At 38.1% G+C, this 24721-nt stretch overlaps 1 protein-coding gene across 1 annotated transcript in view; it reads left to right on the forward strand.

Annotated features, from left to right (window-relative positions):
* Positions 1–7870, forward strand: part of IGF1 (insulin like growth factor 1) — an 84278-nt gene extending 76408 nt beyond the window's left edge. Inside the window, exon 4 of the mRNA XM_005303696.4 lies at positions 1125–7870. Coding sequence (XP_005303753.1) covers positions 1125–1184 — 60 coding nt within the window. The 3' untranslated portion in view covers positions 1185–7870. The remainder of the gene's footprint in view (positions 1–1124) is intronic.
* The last annotated feature ends 16851 nt before the right edge of the window (positions 7871–24721 follow it).

Consider the following 24721-nt stretch of genomic DNA (forward strand, 5'->3'; position numbering starts at 1 on the left):
ACAACATATTATAAAAGTGGCATTCCAGCCTATAGACAGTAGGAGAAAGAGATGTAATCTTTGGGAGTTGCCAGAATAATGGTCACTGGTGATGAGGAGGAAGGTGATGGTGATGAGAAAGATGATGGCTAGCATTTCAGGTTGTTCTACTAGGGATGGTGTGAGTATATGGATGTGCAGATGCACATTCTGTAGTATTGCTATCTACCTTACTGAGTTGGGATGTTTGTTACTGTGCTAAATGGATTAATAAACTATTTGTAAATATAGAAGAATTCCTATAATGTGAGCGTTGCAGCTGTGTACATTGGGTTTCCCAACTACATAATAATGTGAATAATACTGGGCCTGATCTTGGGACAAGAACCTATCAACCCTCAGTGTTAACTGGTCATTCTTAAGTAATCAATATAATCAATCCATAATCTATAGATCGGGCTACACAAGGAAGCTGCAAATGTGACCTGAAGTTATAGTGGATCCAGATCATATTTAAATTTATCCTCCCAAGGTATATGAGGCAACTATTTATTAGTGACATTAAGAAGTAATATCTGGTAAAGGGGAATCAGTATTTCATTGAGCTAATCATTGGAGTATCCCTTGATTGCTAACTTTTATCTGGTAAGACTGTTGAAAGGTACAGGAGTATTGGAGCAGGATTACAAATCAAATCAGATAAATAATTGGATGTAATTTTCTTTCTGCTGATGCCAGGAGCACTGGGAGTTCTGGGTGCAAGGGGACTGCAGGACCCAGTGCTGTATGTTTTGGTGTTAGAACTCTAATAATACCAGCACTTAGGATATCTGCGTCTTCATATCTGTATTGGTGGACAGAAAACATGTTTGGAAATCATCAACCTTTGAGTATGCACTACTGCCCAGGCTCTAGGGATTTACATTTTCCAATTGTTTTAGAAACATTCATTAATCGCCACAAACCTCTATAAGGTAGATATTGCATGATTGACTTGCCCAAGGCCGCAGACAGTATCACTGTCAGAACCAGTGATATGAATGAAGGAGTTCATGATTCCTAATCCTAATTCCACCCACCCAAGTTCTTCATATAACCATATCTCAGATTTAAAAACTAATTAAAATATATTTTTAAACTTTCAGGAAGTGCATTTGAAGAATACAAGTAGAGGGAACACAGGAAACAGGAACTACAGAATGTAAGAAAATGCCATCCACAAGAATGAAGAATGAATGTGCCATCTGCAGGACACTTCACTGTAAATAAATGATTTGTTAAACATTGGAAGACTTAAAAACTATAGTTTATAAGCTTGATGAAATCTCAACCAATGGGCATTCTCCCAATAAACAATGCAAGTAAACATTCCAACATCACGTCTTTAGAGAGCAGAATGTTATAAACCAACCCAGTGCTAAAAATGTTCTGAGGTTGGTACAATGCTGCTTGATTATTAACCTGTTATAAATGTCCTGCACAAAAACTCTTAAAATCCTGTGCCCCTCAAAAGCCTGCAAATTTATGGGCCTTTGATGGATCCAATTGCACTAAATTAACCTATGAACCCTGGCCGCTGGAGTCATTCATCAGCCTTGGCTTAGAGTTGGGGTTTTGTTTTGTTTGGTCTTTTTTTTTTTTTTTTGCACTTCTATACAAGAACAGGCTGTTTGTTTTACAGTGTCTGATAACTTTGTTTGTCTACCCCTTTCATATTTGCACAGTCTGATATTCCCAGTAGCAGCAGCAGTAAAGTAACACAACTTTTAGACATCCATTTATTCCATCTGTGGTATTTTGACAGCATATGGGTTAAACACATTTAAGACAAAGCTTTATTTTTCCACATCTTGCTAAGATGCAAATAGTTGCAACTTGTGAGGCAAATGATTGTTAGAAGCAGTTAAAGCATATGTAGGCTATTAGACCATCAATGATTGTTTCAGGTAACAAATTGTTTTGCAACAGTATAAATAACTTTTTTTTCTTCCATATAATGCAGTATGTAAAATTTAGCATATCAATAATACACATATATCAAACAGTATGTAAAATTCTCTTTTATAGTACAATGGTGCTATTTTATAATCTGTTATATGAAAGGGTCCGGCCAAAACCGTAAAAGGTAAAAAGCAAAATAGAAAACTAAGCCAAAGATGAAATAAAAGAAAGTAGGTTAAAAAAACACACAAGTATATTTTTTTAAAAGACTCAGTGCTTTAGATTCTTATTTCAAAATTGTTTCTCACCTTCAAAAGAAAATAAAGATGTGAAGTTCCAGTAGTTTCCTTTTTGAGATTTGGATTCTAGTATTTATAGTAACACATGAATACAGTTACAGTAACTCTGAACACAGACATATACACATAGGCCCACTGAAGTAAATAGAAAAACGTCAACAGTCTTCACTGCATAGGATCAGGCCCTAAATCCTTAAGAAACATTAGTATTCTGCTCTTATAACAGGGGGTTAATCATACTCTTTTATTTCTTCCCACATCTCTACGTGACTAAACCGAGTGTTAATTATACTGCAGCATCCCTCTGTAAATCAGAAAAGCTCTTTAGGCAGAGCAGTTCTTTAGACTGCAACTTTGTACCTTTTATACACTCAGATACCTTGGTGATGGAGGAATAATGTTATATGTTTCTAATCGGTGCCATTTCACAGAACCTTGATATGTGACGCTCTGATTCAAGGTTAAAACAGCTCTGTAATAAAGGGTGATATGGAATCAACACTGTTGCAGAGGGAGCACCAGAATAACCTACTATGGGGAGGAGCACACACAACGCTACACCCCTTCAGGGTGTGCAACATAGTTCTACTCTCTGCATCTGGACAGCTCGGCACTCTCCATCCCATAGTAAATTTTAAAGTGTTAAATTTAAATGACTAAATTTCAGGAAATATCCTAACCTTCTAAAATTTGATACAAAATAAGACTTTCAATTACTACATAGAATTTCACTGAAGTTTAAAAGAAAAGAGAGAGTTGTCCTATTGCCTAGAACTGGAAGGGACCTTGAAAGGTCATCGAGTCCAGCCCCTGCCTTCACTAGCAGGACCAAGTATTGATTTTGCCCCAGATCCCTAAGCGCCCCCCTCAAGGATTGAACTCACAACCCTGGGATTAGTAGGCCAATGCTCAAACCACTGAGCTATCCCTCCCCCCTGACTGTTGACTAACAAGCAGTGCAAAAAGGGCTCAATCTTTCACATACTGAAGTCAATATGGTTTTTGCTATTTACTTCAATGGCAGCAAGATTTGAGCCCACATTCAATCGTAATTAGCACTAACTAACCATTTTGAAAGGATAGCAGAAATAAATGCTCTGCACAGCTGTAAAATTGCACATATAAAGTGAAATTCACACCTGTGAGGAGGGTCTGAACAAGGCTTATTATTATTATTTGCATTATGGCATAAATAGGAACCATCATCAGAGAACACAGTTATATCGTACGGTACTAGATCACAAATGTAATAAAAAAGACAGTCGCTGCCCAAAAGAACATGCAGCCTAGATGTGTCTGTAAGGCTTGTGGTCCATAGGCCTTGTATAGGCCTTAGGCAGGAGTGAATTTCATCCATAAGCAGTAGCCATTGTCAGATTGCCCCTTCTGTTGATGGTTGGTATGTATGAATAAGTGCATGAAGCCTCTGCTATGCCAATACAATGGCTCAATGACCCTCAGTTTCAACAAGCAAGTGCATTACAACTCAAGTTCAGAAAAGAATATGTAGCAATTTGCTTTACCTTTTACCGATTTGGCCAACAATGCCGAAGTGGTGCTATTGTTTTGTTTAAGAAAGTACTTGACTAAAATATAAAAGAAAGCATATAAATATTTTTTTAAAGTATGAAAATGACAATTATATAGATAAGCTTATTGAAATAGAAATGTGTAGCCATAACTTTTCAATTTTTTAATCACAAAAAAGTCATGAAGAAATCTGCTAAATTATTGGGATTGGGCCAGGGTAAGGGCTTTCAAACACAATACAATTATCAACATTTTATTCCAAGTGGGTATTACAGATGAAGGAAAGCATTTAAAGTCATGAAACCATGAGTCTGATTCAAAGCTCACTGAAGTCAATGGAAGGTCCCATATCATTGAAATCAGTGGTGGATTCTGCTTATAGTCAGTGTGACATGATATAGTCCAGGTTCTAATTCAGGGGAATGATTAACACTCCCTATTTCTCCTGCCTAGCCCTCCATCCTCCACTATTAGCCCCAAGCAATACAATAAGGTTTTTGCTTGTACAGAAAGTAATGCAAAGCAATGTCTCTGATCATGGTGGGAAATGAAGAAAAAATCATTGCCAATGAAAAACAGGTTATCTTCTAATACTGAGCAATTCTGAGTTGTGAGAAAGAGTTGAAAAATATGGCTAATAGTCTGTGAATTTTTTTTTAACTTTATATGGTCACTATGGACAACTTAATGTGCAAAAAATGACAGTTCATTGTTTTATTATTTTTTGAATGAGAGTTAGTAAGTTAAACCCAAATAGAGATTCTCTGAACCTATAGGCTAGAATACTTATGTTCTGATGAAGTTATAATCCGTCTATTTAAAATTATTTTAAAGTTATTTTTAGTCTGAAAAGGAATTGTGATAATTTATTAGGGACTCAACCTATACAGCTGGTTACTCTTTTAGGAACACTTCTTCAATTCAAACAAATGTTTAAGATGCCGAAGTTTCACTCAAATAGACTTTTCTATTGTTAATTTTGTCAAATGGCAAATCTAGCTAAAATGCCTTTGCATCACTGTTTTGTTTTTTTAAAGGATTTTTTTCACAAATTGACAAAATATCTAAATCTGCCTTGGCAAGACTCCTCATAAATTATCCATTTTACCTGTGGAAATACCATAAAGTAAAGCAAATGGATCAAAGTTCTGTCTTGAAAGAGAAAAAAATCATAAATGCAATTTTTTGTTCATTTTAATCCTACACTACACGTTTTGCTTGTCACAGCATTGTAATATTTTACAGGACGATCATTGTCCAACACAATATTTGATATATACACATCTTTTGTTTGATTTTTACATGAAGGAGGTTATAATATCTGAAACTTGATTACATATAGTACAGTATAGATACCAGTCTGACAGATACAAAAACAAGGACCTCCCTGATGCTTACATTACATTAGGAAGTCTCATACTGGTTGCATAAAGGGTGTATATTGTGCTTTTTAAAAAAAATCTGCAGTGAAATTTGACCTACAACATATTAAATTTTTCTTCTCTGCTTCTTACACATTTTTCTCATGAATTTCTTCCAACTTCAGGACAAGATTTTAAAATATGAGTGGCTAAAGATAGATCTAACATCCATATTTAGGCCTCTAAATAAATGGCCAGATTTGTAAAACTTACAGACTCTATTGAAAATTCAGGAAAACCTATTTTGGTGCCTAAGTATGGATTTAAGACCCTAACTTTAGGCACCCAGTTTAGAAAATATTGGCCTAAGTGTTTTCTTTCATTTCATCCTTCATTACATACCATTTGTACAAAAATTGTTAAAGTCTCCTTCTTGACATAGGAACAAAGGGTGTTATAAAATGGGGAGAGTTTGGATCTCAGTCATTTATTGTCATCTGAATTAAGCTTTATAAATGGACTTAATACTTCTCTAAGACTTCATACCTTCCAGTCACACAGACAAATATTCAAAAAGTGGAAAGGACTTTTTTTTTTTTTTTTACCAATTTCTAATCTATGGCTCATACATTTCATGATAATCACTAATATGATACTTCCGCTGCTACCAACTCTTTCCCGGAAGCATACACAAAACATACTTGTAAAAATCTGCATCTATGTAAAACCTCTACATAGAAAAAGCTTTCAATCAAATACTAACAAATACACAGCATCAATCCAGTTAGGAAAGAGATTCACGTGGTTTCACGCTTTGCTTTGGTTAAGAACAGTTGATAAAATACAATAAGACTCAGTGTCTTTTATTCTGATTCAATAATACAATCTCATTACCCTCCTGCCCCCCAATCAGAACAAAACAAATGCAGAATTGAAAGAATTTCTATATTGGTAACACTTTAAATTAATGTCATGCTTATATACTCTTGAATTAAAGCAAAATTGCATCCAGAAAACTATAATTAGAGCTGATTTGTTGTATCAAATTTATATTTGAAAATGGGATATTATCCTGATGAGTTTTAAATGTAAATAACTGTTCCATTACCTTTAATTTATTAAGCACACTTTGCTATTATAGGATATAATTCCACTTTGTGCAAAGGCCCAGTATAGGGGCCCACACATCACTTAAGAACTTTTTTGTGGATTTAAGTGGCACTGTAAACCTCATGCTGGCTAAGTACACGGGGTGAATTTTATCCTTAATGATTTGGTACTTTACTGTAATAAATTAATCCTTCAGATTAACATAGATATAAGTATTCCACATGAATTATGTTTTAATTGAGCATTATTTCCACTAAGTGAGGAGCTTGCATAAAATAGAAATATGCAAGCTACCTAATATCGCTCAGTGAATGAAAACAATGTATACTTTGATTTATGAAGAACTTGTACAATTGAAATATATAGGAGTGCAGCAAACGATCCAATAATGATTGTGATGCATTTATAATAAATCACAATGGTTATCTGATTTAACTCGATGTAATCAAACGAGTTATAAAGTGGCCTGTTGGTATATATCAGCATTCTGAATGTGCTTTCACTGACGCAGGATTCATTGGCTGTCAAATAGACTATGTTGCTTTCATCATAATGTGGTGTTTCTGTTTTACATAGTCCTAGTAGTCTTTGGGGTTGTGCATTAAACACACTGTTAGCATAAAGCCTCATGATTTTACAAAACAAAGTTAAATTATGAAAGCAGCATCACTAGCCATCTTGCTATTGCTATTCAAATCATATGCACTCTTTCTGTCTCTCTAGCTGTCTGTAAGACCACCCAGAAGTGCTAAATGCTGAGATTAATAGCACTTAGTTCTAAGGAGGTCATTCTTTCCCACAGTGAAATATTAACTGACCTGTCTTTATTCATTGTTAGACTTTAATTGATATCCTGAATAAGCCTGGGTTTACATGATGCAGGCATGAATGTGGACACTTGAATTTCTGATTATCACTACTGAATAATGCTAGTTTTAACAGTGCAAATCATTATAACCCAACAGTGACGAGTGTTATATGTTCACTTTCAACCCAGTAAACTTCCTACTAAACCTCTAACTGGATTCATTCTTTTTTATTATCCTGTGCTTACACACAATGTGATGTCACTACTTGATGACAAGTAATATTTCATACTGTGTATGTAACATCATTGTGTTGCAGAACCCCCCAAATACCTCAACAATGTCATTTGTTGCACTATTCTCCCCATTTAGCACTGATAGGCTTTCTAGTAACAAACATCAGGCCAAGGAAAGGAGCTTTTAATATGTACAAATATAAAAGCTAATCAAGGATTCTTGCTAGTTTGCAGTTCATGTAATGCCATTTTAGCCATTTTCTTCCCCTCTCTCTACAAACTGTCTAAATCAGTAAACATTGTTCCATAAATGATAGTGTATCCATGCTTCTAAAGGCTTTTATATGCATTCTGGTAGGTCCAAAGGTTGAAAGAGCTAACTGACTGATTTTCACTTTTATCTACTTTGATTTCAGTAAAGGGCTCTGTCATTCTGTATACATAAAGTCTAATGCACCCTTTGGTTTGTAGAATGTACTGAAATATTTGCAACCCTCTTGGTATCAGGTCCAAAATGTGAAGCATTACTGTAAGAGGGTATCTTTCTAATGTATTTGTATGTATAGTTTACACCTCTGTGAGGTCTAATAAAGGATAATGGTTAATAACAACTGTGTATTGAACATCCTTCCTCTCTCTCTCACCCAGACATGTACACAAACACACATACACACATACACACACACACACTATAATGGTATATGATTTTTCTGGAAAGAAAACTAGTTTAGACTCTGGTCTAAACTACACATTCCATAAATGCACATTCCAGTGCATACCAATTTCTAATCTATGGCTCATACATTTCATGATAATCACTAATATGATACTTCCACTGCTACCAACTCTTTCCCAGAAGCATACACAAAACATACTTGTAAAAATCTGCATCTATGTAAAACCTCTACATAGAAAAAGCTTTCAATCAAATACTAACAAATACACAGCATCAATTGGTTGGTTAGAATATGTCAAAACAGGGACATCCACCAACACTGTAGAAGATTAGGTTTTAGTGCTGAGATATGATTTGATTTAGGGAGATGATCTTGATGGTTACTGGCAGATGGCCTTGCTACCTGTAGGTGACTTATTTCACAGTCATCCTGAAGTCTGTGGGTACTTACCCATGCTGTCCCTAATGTAATATCATTCCTTTGCACCAACTTCCATTTCTATACAAATTTTCATAGAATAAAAACAATTTTAAACACTACCATGTTAACATAATACTTAGGAAATGTATGAAAATTGTTGTTTAAAAAAATGTTGATCCAGGGATAATAAACACACACTCATCCTTTAACTCTAAGCACATTATGCAGATGCCAGAGACACGATCAGTTGTGTGGGTTTTGTGATCTGAATCACAATTTGTTCATACTTTGAACTGAGAAACCAAGATTACTACATGTGTAAGGTTAAAATGCATTAACTATTTTGCAATATGTTTCAGATCTTATATGAACAATTGTCAATATATGTATTGTATGTCAAGCCATGTTAACACAGTAAAAAAAACCATAGATAAAAGATTTATAAAACATGACAAAGTTACTAATAGCTCAGTTAGATCACAGGTATAGTGGCAAACTCCTTTCTTCAAGAGCCCAATATCTGGGATGCAGGTCATTGAATCATCTATAGTACTTTTTTGATGAAAAAGTTTTTCTGAATGACCCAGGTCTAGATACTGACATAAGGGGAAGCAATCTTAATTCAGCCATTGCCCTAACTTCAAAATGGGTTTTGGGACACAGCTGAGGAGAAAGTCAATTCACAATCAATTGCTCCTTGAGGAGATACTTATTCAGAAAGCACTTATGTAAGAGAGAAAGAGGACAATAGGAAAGGAGGAGGTTGAGAGAGCAGAAGGGCAGAGGGCACGGATGTTAAAAATACTTTAAAATCAAACATGTGAGAAGTTAGACACTTATCGGTCAGGAGAAACTTTATTCACCTGTATATTTTCTTGTGTTTATTTTTTGTAGTACAATAGTTGATGAAAGAATAGCCTCGCTCACAAATTACTAAATTAATTTCTGTTTGAGCCCTTATAATTTTAGATTCCTATTGCATCCTTTCATCTAGAGTCTTGTATTAGACATCTTGTAAATACATCCTGAATGAATATAACATAGAAGAGTGAGGATAGTTTTATGGTACTATTTCCCCCCAGTAAAAGTGATTTATCCTCTATAAACAATGTATCTCAATAAGCGAGACAAGATACAGGGAAAGTCACATCCATGCAGATAATCTGCACAAGGACGTCTGCGCCACTGAAGTCCCTATTTTGCAGTTTTAAGTGGAACTAAAGTGGAGCACAGGGCTTGTGCTGGTCCTCCTCACAGGGGAGAATTTTTCCCAGGAGACTATATCTTTGAGAAGAATAGGAGTGCCTACAGAGAATCACAAGATGGGTGAAATAATATCTTTTATTGGCCCAACTTCTGTTGGTGAAAGAGACATGCTTTCTAGGTCCATAGAGCTCTTCTTCAGAGAACCAGAGAGTACAAAAAAGACAAACACTGACTGGACCCAAGGGGGACGAAGGGGAGAGGATGGAGAGAGACAGACTCCCTTGGCTCACTGAAAAAAAGAGCTTGGATTGTTTTGGGAAATGAATCCATCACTTAAATTTCCACCCTCTTCATCTGATGTGTACTGAATTTTTTTTAATTAAATGCACATTGTCATTTTAGGAATATACATGGTCAGTATTAAGCCTCTGAAGTACTATTTCCCAAAAACAGCTCTTGATTTTCTTTATGAAGAGTGGACTGAAATTTCAAAAGTGACTCTGATTTTGGGAGTCCAACCTGTGACATGTTAAAGGAGCATGGTTTTCAGAAGGTGCTGAGGACCTACCCTTTAAAAATCAGGCCCTTTTAAAGTGTCTCAAGTTGGATACCCAAAAACTGATGCACCCAACAATCACTAGAATCACTTTTTAAAATCTTGAGCTGTAGATTTTTAAGATATATTTAGGGAATAGAATCTAGTTTAGTACTCTGCTATTTCCTTACCCTTGGTACAGGTTCTCCGTTCTCAATTGTAAGCAGGACAAACATTCTTCTATCCTTTATCTATTGTGTACTTATTTGAAAAATCTCTTGGACCAAATTCATTTGTTTCAGTGGAGTTGCATCCACTTACCAAGAACTGAAGTTGGTCCCTTATTTTTATTTGGGATATTTTCTTCAATTTGCCACTTGTCATTTCTTATTGCCCTTCCTAGCTTTAGCTACTTAGTTTTTACTTTGTACTGCTTATTTGTACTGTTCTCCCAATTTTCCTCCATCTCTTTGCATGTTTAATGCCCTTCATTTGTCTTATAATCTACTTCTTACAGAAACATTGGGGTTTTTGCCCGTTTTGCATTTGGATTTTATTGAATCAACTTTGGATTGCAACCTCCATAACAATCTATATTTCCACTGCACATTTCTCATGCATTAGTGACACTTCTTCATTTCACATTCCTCCAAAACCTACTTTTGTAGAGACCAACATTTTGTGTCACTGCCTTCCATGCCAAAATCCTCATCATCTCCAACTTCACCTTTATTAAACACAACCCACTCATTCCCAATTGTTAGGAGAAACCTTTTTAAAAAGAAGGGGTTTGAACTGAAGACCATCAAAAAATTGAGGGACAGCCTCTAAGCAGGAAGTTACCTATTAGCTTTGAACAGTTTCCCAGCATACCAGGGATCTAACATTTCAGAGAGAGCACATGCCAAGTGACTGTCCCTCCATTTCTTGATAAAGACCTCAGTTTCTAGCTTCCTTTTTAAAGGGGCTTTTTCCTTTTCTTTCTCTTCTGGTATAAGATGAGCAGCTTTCTTGACTCAAACTGAAGTCCATGGGTGTTGAGGGAGGTTAGCAGAACAGACCATTAAGTCCCCAGGTTGTAATATTCACAGATAGGATGGAGATAACCAAGCAGGAGGAATAAATGAATGCATGCCCAGACAAAGTCAGAGCTGCCGTATGGGAAACAATCTCCTGACACACTGCAGGTAGCTGGTCGGGGCGCTAGAATGGGTATCAAACAAAAGCCCTGAAGGGAAGGACACCTTGCCTGCATTGTAGGGTGGGAACACATTCCTGGGGAGGGGGCATCAGCTCTTCTCACCAAAGCAGCTCTAAAACCAGCCAGTGGCAAGCAGCCTTTTTTAAAGATAAGGATACAGACCCTTCCCTAGAGAGCATTAGGAAAACCGTTATTAGCAATACCCATATGGAGGATAATGGGGGAGGCATTTTATGAAAGATAGTAGGATATACAGAGAAGCCCCAGAGGGTAAGATCAAGGGCCCCAGAGAATCCCACAAACAATGCCTAGTGCCTAAAAAGTGCACGGCAGTGTTACTAGGTTTGGCCCATGACTATCCATTCGCTGGACATCTAGGAATATAGAGGACATTTAAAAGGCATCAGAAAATTTTTTTACTAGCCTGGAATAAACCTATAAGTACAGGAATTCTATAAGTCCTATGACTTGTCCCAAAAGCAGAAAGACTAAATCTCTACAAAGCCCCATTGCAACCATTATCAGTAATTGGAGAAGCATTCCAGGATGTTGCCATGGATGTTATTAGTCCATTCCTGAAGCCATCCAAAAATGGGGAAAAAATACATATTGGTGGTGGTTGACTTTGCTACAAGATACCCAGAGGTAGTGGCCCGAGCTCATCTAGAAACAGAAACAGTGACAACTGCTCTCCTTTCTATATTTAATAGGGTGAGTTTCCCAAAAGAGATATTATCTGATTTGTCAGATTCCATGTCCCACATATTCTCTGAATTGTGGAAAAGGTGTGGGGTAAAACAATTCACGTCTGACCCATATCACCAGAAGCAAATGATTTAGTTGAAGATTTAATGGGACCTTGAAATTCATGCTAGCAATGTATGTAGACCAGGAGGCAAGGGATTGGGATATGTTACTGCATTACCTATCATTTGCTTACAGAGAAGTACCCCAAGAATCAGCAGGGTTTGCCCCATTCAACTTTGTGTATGGAAGGAAGGTCAGAGGCCCCCTAGATCTGGTCAGAGACTAGTGGGAAGGTGACGTTGACTCAGAAGGGAAATCAATGACTGAATTTGTATTGAAATTGAGGGTGAAGCTAAAATCTATTATGGAGCTGGCACCGCATAATCTTGAAAAATCCAAGCTGTACGAAAAGCATGGTATGATGAAAAGGCATGTGATAGAGACTTTGATATAGGTAATTTGGTTCTGGTATTAGCCCTTGAAAAAAGGCATAAAATGCAGACCTCATGGGAGGAACTCTTTGAGATAACAGAGAGATTAAATGAAGTGACATTCAATGCACAGAAACCATATGGAAAGGGCTCACCCCAAACTGTAAATATTAATAGATTGAAAGTTTACCATAATAGAGGTTATAGTAAACATGGTATGCTATACAGATGAGGACCACAAAATATCACCCAAGTCACGGATTTTCGCTGCCCCCAATGCACATTTTGACACCTTGACTGTAAGACTTGTCAAGGCTTTTCAATACCTGAGGCTTTTCAATACCTTTCCCACATGTGTTTTATGTTCCTCCAAGGTGTTGCTAAATATAATAATATCATCTATGTAGCTGAGAACAAAGGCCTGGAACTCAGGTAACAGCTGATTGACCAGCCTCTGGAATCTGGCTCCTGCATGAATTAATCCAAAGGGTAATACGTTAAACTCAAAAAGTCCCAAACTGGTAATGAATGCAGAATTTTTCTGTGACGCAGTATCCAAGGGGTCTGCCAGTACCCCTAGGTTAAATCTAAAATAGTTAAATATTTAACTCTGCTAAGTAGGACTGTTGATTAATCGCAGTTACCTCATGCGATTAACTCAAAAAAATTAAATCGCACTTAAAAAAATTAATTGTGATTAATGGCACCGTTAAACAATAGAATACCAATTGAAATTTATTAAATATTTTTGGATGTTTTTCTATATTTTCAAATATATTGACTTCCATTGCAATCCAGAATACAAAGTGTACAGTGCTCACTTTATATTATTATTTTTATTACAAATATTTACACTGTAAAAATGATAAACAAAAGAAATAGTATTTTTCAATTCACCTCATACAAGTACTGTCGTGCAATCTCTTTATCGTGAAAGCATAACTTACAAATGTAGTTTTTTTTTGTTACATAATTGCACTCAAAAACAAAACAATGCAAAACTTTAGAGCCTACAAGTCCATTCAGTCCTATTTCTTGTTCAGGCAATTGCTAAGACAAACAAGTTGGTTTATATTTACCGGAGATACTGCTGCCTGCTTCTTATTATAATGTCACCTGAAAGTGAGAATAGGTGTTCACATGGCACTTTTGTAGCCAGCATTGCAAGGTATTTACGTGCCAGATATGCTAAACATTCGTATGCCCCTTCATGATTTGGACACCATTCCAGAGGACATGCTTCCATGCTGATGATGCTCGTTAAAAAAAATGCATTAATTAAATTTGTGACTGAACTCCTTGGGGGAGAATTGTATGTCTTCTGTTCTGTTTTACCCCCATTTCGTGTTATAGCAGTCTCGGATGAAGACCCAGCACATGTTTGTTTTAAGAACACTTTCACAGCAGATTTGACAAAACGCAAAGAAGGTACCAATGTGAGATTTCTAAAAATAGCTACAGCACTTGACCCAACGTTTAAGAATCTGAAGTGCCGTCCAAAATCTGAGAGGGACGAGGTGTGGAGCATGCTTTCAGAAGTCTTAAAAGAGCAACATTCTGATGTGGAAACTACAGAACCTGAACCACCAAAAAAAGAAAATTAATATTCTGCTGGTGGCTCTGACTCAGATGATGAAAATGAACATGTGTCAGTCCACTCTGCTTTGGATCGTTATCAAGCAGAACCTGTCATCAGCATGGACGCATGTCCTCTGGAATGGTGGCTGAAGCATGAAGGGACATATAAATCTTTAGCACATATCTTGTGCCACCGGCTACAACAGTGCCATGTGAATGCCTGTTCTCACTTTCAGGTGACATTGTAAACAAGAAGCAGGCAGCATTATCTCCTGCAAATTGTAACCAAACTTATTTGTCTGAGTGATTGGCTGAACAATAAGTAAGACTGAATGGACTTGTAGGCTCTAAAGTTTTACATTGTTTTATTTTTGAATGCAGTTATTTTTTGTACATAATTCTACATTTGTAAATTAAACTTTCATGATAAAGAGTTTGCGCTACAGTACTTGTATTAGGTGAATTGAAAAAGATTGTTTTTCTTTTTTACAGTGCAAATATTTGTAATAAAAAATAAATATGAAGTGAGCACTTTACACTTTGTATTCTGTGTTGTAATTGAAATCAATATATTTGAAAATTTAGAAAACATCCAAAATTATTTAAATAAATCGTATTTTATTATTAACAGTGCGATTAATTGTGTTTAACTTTTTAATCATGCAATTAATCACAATTAATATTTTTAATGGTTTGACAGCCCTACTGTTAAGTATATCTCACATATCAGCCACATGAGGCATAGGGTAAGCATCTGGGATTTTTAACAGCATTAAGTTTTCTATAATCCACACAAAATCTTACTGTATGGTTTTTCTTTGTGACTGGGACAATTGGGGAAGCCCAGCGGCTGTCTGAGACTGCTATGTTTCCCATGTCTAGCATGCTTTACACCTCCGGCTTGATCTGTTCCTTGGTTGTCCTGTAAGCTCTACTAGTTACTGGGTGTGCCTCATTGCAAGAACACCACATTAACACCAAATGAGTGAGATTCAGGGTACGTCTACACTACCCGCCGGATCGGTGGGTAGCGATCGATTTATCGGGGATCGATTTATCGTGTGTAGTGTTGACGCGATAAAGAGAGAGAAGGCATTCAAAGTAGCAATGAAAATTTAGGCTGGGACAAAGGGAATGTTTTAGTGGTCTGAACAGTAGATATGCAATGGTTTTCCCTTTCTGGAGCCATAGATTGATTGATTGATCGCGTGTAGTGTTGACGCGATAAATCGATCCCCGATCGCTCTCCCGTCGACTGCTGAACTCCAGCTCAGTGAGAGGCAGAAGCAAAGGTAAGTCAAACTAAGATACGTCGACTTCAGCTACGCTATTCTCGTAGCTGAAGTTGCGTATCTTAGGTCAATTCCCCCCCACCCCGCCCACCCCCAAGTGTAGACCAGGCCTCAGTTTGTTACAAAATACTTTTCCTTAGCTTTCAACAGAACCATGACTTCTCTCTTTTCTACTGAGGATAGCCCTTCACCTAATGTAATATTCTCTAAGGGGATCATAAGAACATAAGAACGGCCATACTGGGTCAGACCAAAGGTCCATCTAGCCCAGTATCCTGTCTTCCGACAGTGGTGGCTAATGCCAGGTGCTTCAGAGGGAATGAACAGAACAGGCAATCACTCAGCAAGATACTTAAACACATGCCTAACTTTAAGTACATGAGTAGTCTCTTTCTTTTACCAAGTCTCTAGCATTAAAATGATCAGACTTCTCCCTCAACTTACATATTTCTGTTTTAATAAACTAATTACATATGCTCATGATAGTTGTATGGGATGCGATACTATGCCTTTTCTTTCCTATTTTCTTCTCTGAACCTTTTCCTATAACATTTAATAATTTAAAAAATCCATTTACATCCAGAAAACCCTCCATATTATCTTATCTAAGGGTTTAAACTACCACATATCACCATAGTATCTGAGCATCTTCCATATAAAACAACAATAGCAAAGTCCCTGCTATTGGGGGCTGTCTGAGGTGTCAACAGTGGGAGTGTCATTCTTGCTATGGAAGAAAGGCTTTTTCAAAGAAGAGGTTTCTGTAGCATTTCATAGAGATGGTCAGACTCTGGATACAACTAGCCATCTCTAGATTTTCATTCCACAGCTGGATTCCCTTGACTGAGAGTGCTTTGTCGTCTAATACTATCCCAATTAAGCAACTGTCATTACCATGCGTTATCATTAGCCAAAGCTAGCTTTCTGAGAAATGACCTAGTAATCACAGCTATTCTAATATACTCTGTCCCAGTGAAGCAGAGTACACATAAATGTATATATTAAATTTATATGACACCTTTCATCACAGCACTTTACACATTGTATACCTATAGCACTATTACACTGCTGCAAGCTCTGGGGAAAACAACAGCCAGCCAATGCATGGAATTAGTATTTCTTATTTTTACAGCACTCAAAAGTGTTTTGACTGCTTTACAGTACAAATAAAAAGAGTTGGTTCAAGCGCCAAAGATGTTACAATCTATGGCTCCAGAAAGGGAAAACCATTGCATATCTACTGTTCAGACCACTAAAACATTCCCTCTGGCCCAGCCTAAATTTTCATTGCTACTTTGAGTGCCTTCTCTCTCCCTCATTTTCTTTTTAAAGTTTTTCTCTGTATAGAAGGTATCTGTCCTGAACATTTATCATCCAACCCACAACCCTCTCTTCTAATGACATATCCAGAGACTCCTCCATGCTCGCTGGGCTTTGTGTAAGACAATAGGTCTAGAACACAGAGAGGGAAGCTTGCTCTGCTCTATGCAGTACTCTCTACTTCTACTTTTCCAGGGGCAGATAATAAAATAATAAAAAATTATTTAAGCAGAGCTGGATCTTTCCAAAGATAGTACATCTCAAAGCATTTGACAAGAATGGACAAGAAGGCATGATTAGCCTTATTTAGAGGCAGTTTAACCAAGATCTGCAGCATTTTTCTTTTCCTGAGAAGCACCGTGGTCTCTAGCAGCAGGCATCTGGGTTTATTGCCTCCAAGATCTGGGTTCTGTTCCTAGTTCTACCACAAACTTCCTCTGTGACTTTGGGCAACGTATTTAATGTCATTGTACCTCAGTTATCCTGACTGCAAATTGATATTTTTCTGCTAGGAAAGTGGTATGAGACTTCACTAATGTGCAGCGAATTAAGGCCAGTGAAAGGAAGTGATGGGAACAAAACTCAGATGGTCACAACTCTCAGTCCTGTGCTCATTCTCCTACACTAAAGGGATATTTTACAAGGAGAAATTCCATCCCTTTTACCTGACCCTGCATTTCTCTGAAACATTTGATAATGGGGCCTGATCACTTGGGAGTAATTAGGAAACTAGAGTTTACATGAACAGTTAAGTCAGTTACACAAGCATACGCAATGCAGACATACTTAGACACACACTTTACCAGCTTAATGAAAAACCATGTTCAAAAGCTATACTACAGGTGCAAAATGCAATTGCCAAAGGCTCATAACTCAGTCAAGTCGACAACAAATTTTCAGTGGATCAAAGGCACCTCTTCTGAGTGATGGCTATTCCATGCCAATAAAATTCTCCTTCTAGCTTTTTTGGCTGTAGAAAAAAAAATTAAACGGTTGGAAAAATTATAGTGGGTTCTCTCCCTTCTCTATTATCCTCACACAGAAAAATGGTCATGACTTCTTCAACTTTCAAATAAAATTCATTTTTGGGTTGATACCAAGTCTGGGAAATTTCAGCCTCAAAAGTTAAAGTTTCAGAAAATTGAACAACTGAGTGCAGGAGTGGATAATAAAAACTGATACACAACAGTAACTATATAGTAAGTGACCCAGTCTCACTTCCCAGTTTGGAAATATACCCTACTGGAACTAAGGTTGATAAATCCTGAGCATATTACAAAAGTGATGTGCTACCTACAGCCCTGATGCTATTACAGCAAATCAAAAACACAAATCACAATTTATTAAGGATCTACCTCACCCAAGCATCTGAAGTTAAGATGTTTTATAACCTTGGTGACAAGGAGTATAAATAGTAAGGATAACTGGCTTCAAGTACTTGGAATAAATCATATTCACTTTCCTTTAGACTTAATGGTGTAACGCATGATTTAAGAGAAATATTAATCCCTAAAACATAACTTCATCTCAGTGCACAAGGAGGTAGCTGCATAAATTCACATACATCAGTACTATATACTATGTGATTGTAACGGAATAATTTGATCACACGACAACATACACACAAGATTCTATAATAACTAAAATAGAGGATGATGTAATTAGATTAATAAATAACAACTCTTTGTATTTAAATAGACCATCTCACTGTGCTTCGCAGAAAGTCAATAAGTTGTATGTGTGATGCTGGCAGACTAGGTCATGCCAGACTGTATTCAGGCCACGTCACTTGTATATTAGTATAGATCAAAGTGATTGTTGAAGGTAGAAGAGTGTATTTGGTATTTAGACTTCATTTATCTGTATCCTATTATGATGCAGCAGCAAACATTTACATTGTATATATTCCTGGAACTAAATAACCCATCAAAGAAACCTTGTGGAATGCTAATGAAGGACTTTATCGGAAAAAGTTCTAGTTTCAAAGCAAATGGCCATTGGGTGTGATGACCGGAGGTCAATGACTCAAAGTGCATTCCTCACTCACTGTCATCAAAGGAAACGCACATATGTGAGAGAAACTGTCACCTTGCTTTCTGTGAGAAATTATAAACATGGATTCAAGGAAAGATCCTTCATCTCTGGACTGTTTGGACTCTTACAAGGAAGTGTACCAGATGCAAAGCGGCGATCCCGAGGTACAATCTGGGTACCCTGAAAAGACTTTTGGGAAACTGGCAGTTTATTACATCACTTCCACCATTTGGAGTTACAAAGTGTGACTCACCTGTATATATATTTTACCTGCTTTCAGCTCTGAATAACTCTCATTCTTTTTTCTTAGCTAATAAATCTTTCATTAGTTTACTACAGAATTGGCTGCCAGCATTGTCTTTGGTGAAAGATCCAGAGTACGAATTGATCAGGGGGGAAGTGACTGGTCTCTTGGGACTGGGAACAACCTGATATGGTGTGATTTTTGCTCTAAGTGACCATTATCACAAAGTTCTGTTTGTCTGGGTGGCAAGATAGACTGGAGTGCCTAAGAGGACTGTCTGTGACTCCATGGTAAGACTGGTATAGTGATCCAGGAGTTCATATTTGTTACTGGCTTGGTGAAATCTAATTATAGAACACACCACCAGCTTGGGGAATCTGCCCTATTTCTGACAGTCTGCCCTGAGGTAGGCACTCTCAGTTGTGAGCCCCTACAGACAGTGCAACAGTATTATCCCCCTTTTACAAACAGGGAAGCTGAGACTCAGGAGTTTTAAGTAACTTGCTCAAAATTTCAAAGCAAGTCAGTGGTAGCGCTGGAACAGTATCCAGGAGCTCCAACTCCCAGTCGCTTGAACTTAGCACTAGACACACACTACCTCATTACACACATTTCACATACTCTTTCTAGGATTAAAGAACAAATGGAAGATCATATAGCGCTGTATGGGCCTGAGCCAAAAGTCATGGAAATCAGTGAAAAAGACTCCCATTGACCTCTGTGACCTTTGGAATGCAGCACCTATATGAATTAACTGACTTCGACTTTTTTTCCTTATAACACTTTCATTCATTGAGAGTAGCCTCATTTAAATGGAAGAGGAGTGAATAGGGTATTTAAAAGATCTTTCTGTTAAACATGCTTGCAGTTACCAAACATGATAGCATAATCAATGATAGAAGACCACCTGGATCATTTAGTCCAACCCTATGCCTCATGGAAGGATTTCACTTTATCTGTTTAATACATTTATCTAAGTTTGCCTTGATTGTTTCTCGGAGTTTAGAATTTCTATATTGTAATATAATGTTCCACAGTCTCATTGTCCTTAGCCATTAGGAGGCGTTTCTTTCAACAGTAGCTATGCTAAATGAAATGCTCTGGACCAAAGTCATCCTTGACTTCAGGGAAAAATTTGGCCCATTATGTTACTTTGAAAAAATGAAAATTTACATCTTAGTGGCTTTGCACATATCATGAATGTAGATGGAGACAACACCTGACACTATGGAGATATTAGGGGAAAAGTTTATAACATGATGAACAAATGAGGATCATTGAAGTTAAATGTGGAAAAGACTGTAAGATATTAGAATCCATCACCTTGCAAGTTCAGAAGGTGCACAATGGTAAGCTGGTATTACACTTATCTTAGCCAAAAGGCCTAGAAGTCTTCCTGAAAAACACCCCGCGGTGCTTAGATCTCTAGAAACAGTATGAACAGTTACATGTAGTTCTCTGCATTACAATTTAGACTTTATACATATTACTAATAGTTTTTCTTTTAGTCCAATTCCTATGCCCTCCCTGGTCGCCTGAAGAGTTCCTTATTGGAATTCAAACTCAAAATGAGGTGGCATGGGGTTTCTGGACCTCAGTCAATTATTCTCTTGAGAGATTAATACCCAGGTCGGAAGAAAATAAGACATTTTGCATAACTCAAGCAGCCGTGTAATGTTGACTTAGTAGGAATCAGCACAGTTGTAAAGGACTTTGCACTTGCTCAGTCAGTTGTGCTGCAGTACAAAAACCACCACTAGACAGAAAGGTAGAAGCTGAGAACTAGTGGATAAGAAAAACAAAGTCAAGCATGAAGATAACCAACTAATCTCTGTGGAAACATTGCTTCTCTTCTCTCTTCCCCTTTCCCCCCTTCCTCCCAACCTTTTCCTAAACACTACATGGTGTCACCAAAAGATTTTGTATTATTTAAGTTCTATTTACCAAGGAAGCAAGAGAAGATTACAGTAGCCAAATAAATTATAACAAGTGTTCACTAATTTACCAGCTGTTTCCTTCTCCAATGGAAAGTGGAAAATTTAAACCCTTTAAAACTCTCAATATGAAAATAATTCCTTCAGGCTCTGGCAAGTACAATCAAGTTCTTACAAGAGGAAAGACTAACAGGCAATTTAATAATTCCTTACCAGAATACAAATGCAGGCAACTGACATTGAATATTCATCAGCACTTCTAATGACATTCACAGAGTTATTTTTAAGCTTAATCAAATGAGTCTCAGACAGTTTTTGAATACGGAAAAGATGATACAGTAAATTTGTGTGCCAATTTATTTGTCGTGCACTTTACTCAAACAGGGACCAAGATTTTGATCATCGTAAAGACTTGGCAAAAATGTCTCTGTTTATACAATTGTGTCAGGGAGAAAGCAGTAAAAAAACGTTTAAGCATCTCATTATCGATTAAAGAAAAACATTCTTCTCATTTTGATTCCAGGAGTTCTTGAAGGTCAGATAGCTTAATAAGAAATTATGTCACCCATTTTCCTAGTTTAAAGGAATAATAGAATCATAGAACTGCAGGGTTGGAAAGGACCCCGAGAAGTCATCAAGACCAGCCCACTGCGCTGTAGCAGGAACGAGCAAACCTAGACCATCCCTGACTGTGTTTGTCCAACCTGTTTTTAAAAACAACTTCCAATAATGGGGATTCCACAACATCCCTTGGAAACCTATTCCAGAGTTTAGCTACCCTTATATTTGGAAAAGTTTTCCTAACATTTTACCTAAATCTCCCTTGCTGCAGATTATGCCCATTACTTCTTTTCCAACTTTCAGTGAACATGGAGAACAATTGATCACAGTCCTCTTTATAACAGCCCTTAATATATTTGAAGAGTGTTATTAGATTCCCCGCCCCCCACTCCTCTTTATGCATTTACATTTTAAATTTTAATTGCCATGTCATCTGATTGAACAGGAGGAATATCTCTTGCACTACTTACAAACACAAAGTTGACTCACACTTCATTCAAATTTTCCTTGGTTGGGATTTTTAAACACACTAATTTTCTGGATTGGCCATGTCCCAGAATGCCAGATTAGCTAAAGAACACGATAGCACAGAAGACAAAAGCGTCAAGAGCCTGATTAACTTGAACACTGCTGCCAACTACACTATTGATTTGGTTATTTTATCTTTTGTTTTCTGTACACACAGGTGGCTAAACTAAATTGGTTCATCTTGGCATTCAAAACTATTCACTGAAATGGAGGAGAAAGGGGCCAAATTTGGCCAGGCCTAAGTAAGTGAAAGGCCTTTGAAGTCGATGGAATTGCACCTGCTTACAGGAATGGTCCCGCTGTTGTGGGGAACTTTCTTGGCTTCTGCACTACCCTGTTGAAATGGGCTAGCCTCCTTTACCCAGAGGCCTCCCTGCCCTCGAGGACTCCCTTTGCACTCTTCTGTCTGGCAGAGTCCTTGTGACCCCAACAAGGTTGGGCCCAGGATTCCTGGGGGGCTCGACCCCCAACCTTGCTGTGGTCACCTAGGTCAGGGGCTAGGGTGTCCCCACTCCAGGGTACTCTGTCTGCACTGGGCACCTCCCTGACCCATTGATCATTACATACGATTTAAAGCAAATACAATTTATTTAATCAGCAATTAGTTTAAAAAGGAATAAGGAAAAACGGGAAAGGTTGAAGGAAACACTTCACCCCGCTCTGTGACAGGGAATATCACAAACAGAGTCTCTGGAATTTCAGGGCAGTTCATAGTCTCTTCCTTGTAGATCCCAGGACTCCTCCTCAGGCCCGGGCTGTGCTGCAGGGATGATGCGGGTCGGACACTTGCTCTGGCAGCGGCCACACGCTCTCAGGCTCTAGGTGGCAGGACCGTTCTTCCCAGCGTCGCCCCCGCCCTGTCAGGGTTACAATCCCCCTCCAAGTCTGGCCTGCAAGGCCTCTTGGCTGAGGCGTCTCCCTGTGCTGGGCCTGCTGCCCAGGGTCCCCCTCGCTCTCCCCAGCTGCTCACCGCACCCGGCTCCAGACTGCTCCACTCTGCCTCAGCATGGCGGCTGCTTCTCTGGCCTCTCTGGCTCTGGTTGCTGCAGCTCTGCTCCCAGGGCAGGTCTGCTCTCTCTGGGCTAGAGTGACCAGATGTCCCAATTTTATAGGGACAGTCCCGATTTTGGGGTCTTTTTCTTATATATGCTCCTATTGCCCTCCACCCTCTGTCCCGATTTTTCCCACTTGCTGTCTGGTCACTCTACAGTCTGGGTTGTGCCTCTGGTTTTGGGGCTGCAGCTCTGCTCCCAGCATAGGGGTTGCTTTTCTGGCCCCCCTGGATCTGGCACAGCTCTGCTCCCCAGCTCAGCTTGGGCCCCTGCTTTCTCCTTAGCTCAGCCCCACTCTGTCTGACCCAGGCAATTCCAGCTCACACGGAGGACGGGATACACCCTGGCCTCCTGACTCCCTGATTAGCCTGCCCACCCTGTCAATCAGGCTGACCTCTCCCCATTGTTCCTGGGAACTGTCAGTCTCAGGGTCCTGATTTCTCATTGACCCTTCCCCTTTCTTTTAGTACTGGGACCTAGCCAACCAAAACACCCCCCACTGAACCTTAGTAAGGGGACCCCTTATATATATATATCAACCCTAGTGATGCTACCAGCAATACCCTTTCAATTTAACTACTCGTATTGCTGATTACATAGCACCAATAGCACCCCCTCCTGTAGAATTAAGTATATGCAGCACTTCCTCTTGCAGAAGTAGGTCACTGGAGTTCTTGGATCTGTACAGAGACATGTATGAAAGCCTCTAATAGCATTACAATTGTGTTTCTGTACTAAGCTACGGAGTTCCTTTTAGGTGAGAGTAAATACGGTCTGCTTGGCAACAAAGTATTGGTGGAAAAATGTTTACATGACAATAAGAACTACCCATATACCTTATTTAACTCTGCACAAAGATACATTAACTTTTTTAGTCTGTTAAAGGAAGTATGTATTCTTGAGATGCTTTTTGTGGTTATTACTATGTTATGCAAGAAGCGCAGCTCTGTGGCTGACCAAACATCCTTAAATTAAAGGGCAAAACAGAAGATACAGCGGAAGAAATAAAGATTGGAAGACGGAAGCAGGGGTGTCACCTAAAATCAACATCATTTTTTTGTAATAATCAAAAATGCTGGGAAAACTGCAGGTGTGGAAAGTTTGTAGATTTTAGCTTTTTTCCTACAGACTTCAAGATTTATTTTTAAAGCACTTGAAGTTTATAAACTTTTCTTCACAAAAGCAGCCTGTCTTATGTCAAAGCGTAATTGTCCTGCTAAGCCAGTCTTCCAGACAACTGTCTCCAGTTCAACAATTTCAGAAGCAAGAGGTTTGAATTCTGCCCGTACCACATCTCTCCTCTATCTATACTCTAAAAGATGTCAACTACAAGCCAACGTGCAATCTGGGACTAATATTACCATTACATACATTTCAGTGTCTGGACATTCTTATTAAGTACATTTAGCATTAAGAAAAACATTGTCTATATGCTTACCCTCACCTCTAATTTACTCAACAATTAGTCTATTTTTGTCAAATCATTTTGCCAGCATTAGCTCTGTGGCATGCTTTAAATAAGCTCAGAGAACAAGGGCAACTGGCAGCTAAAATTGCCCAGTAATGGGTACTATGGAAGGGCCTCTCCATAAAGAATAAGCAAATACTTGTTATAAGCTATTACTGAGCTTGAGATCAGGACTGCAGTTCTGGTTCCACTGAAGTGAATTGCAAAATTCCCATTGACCTCGGTGGAGCC

Source organism: Chrysemys picta, chromosome 1, assembly GCF_011386835.1.
Source record: "Chrysemys picta bellii isolate R12L10 chromosome 1, ASM1138683v2, whole genome shotgun sequence".
Taxonomy (NCBI): Eukaryota; Metazoa; Chordata; order Testudines; family Emydidae; genus Chrysemys; species Chrysemys picta.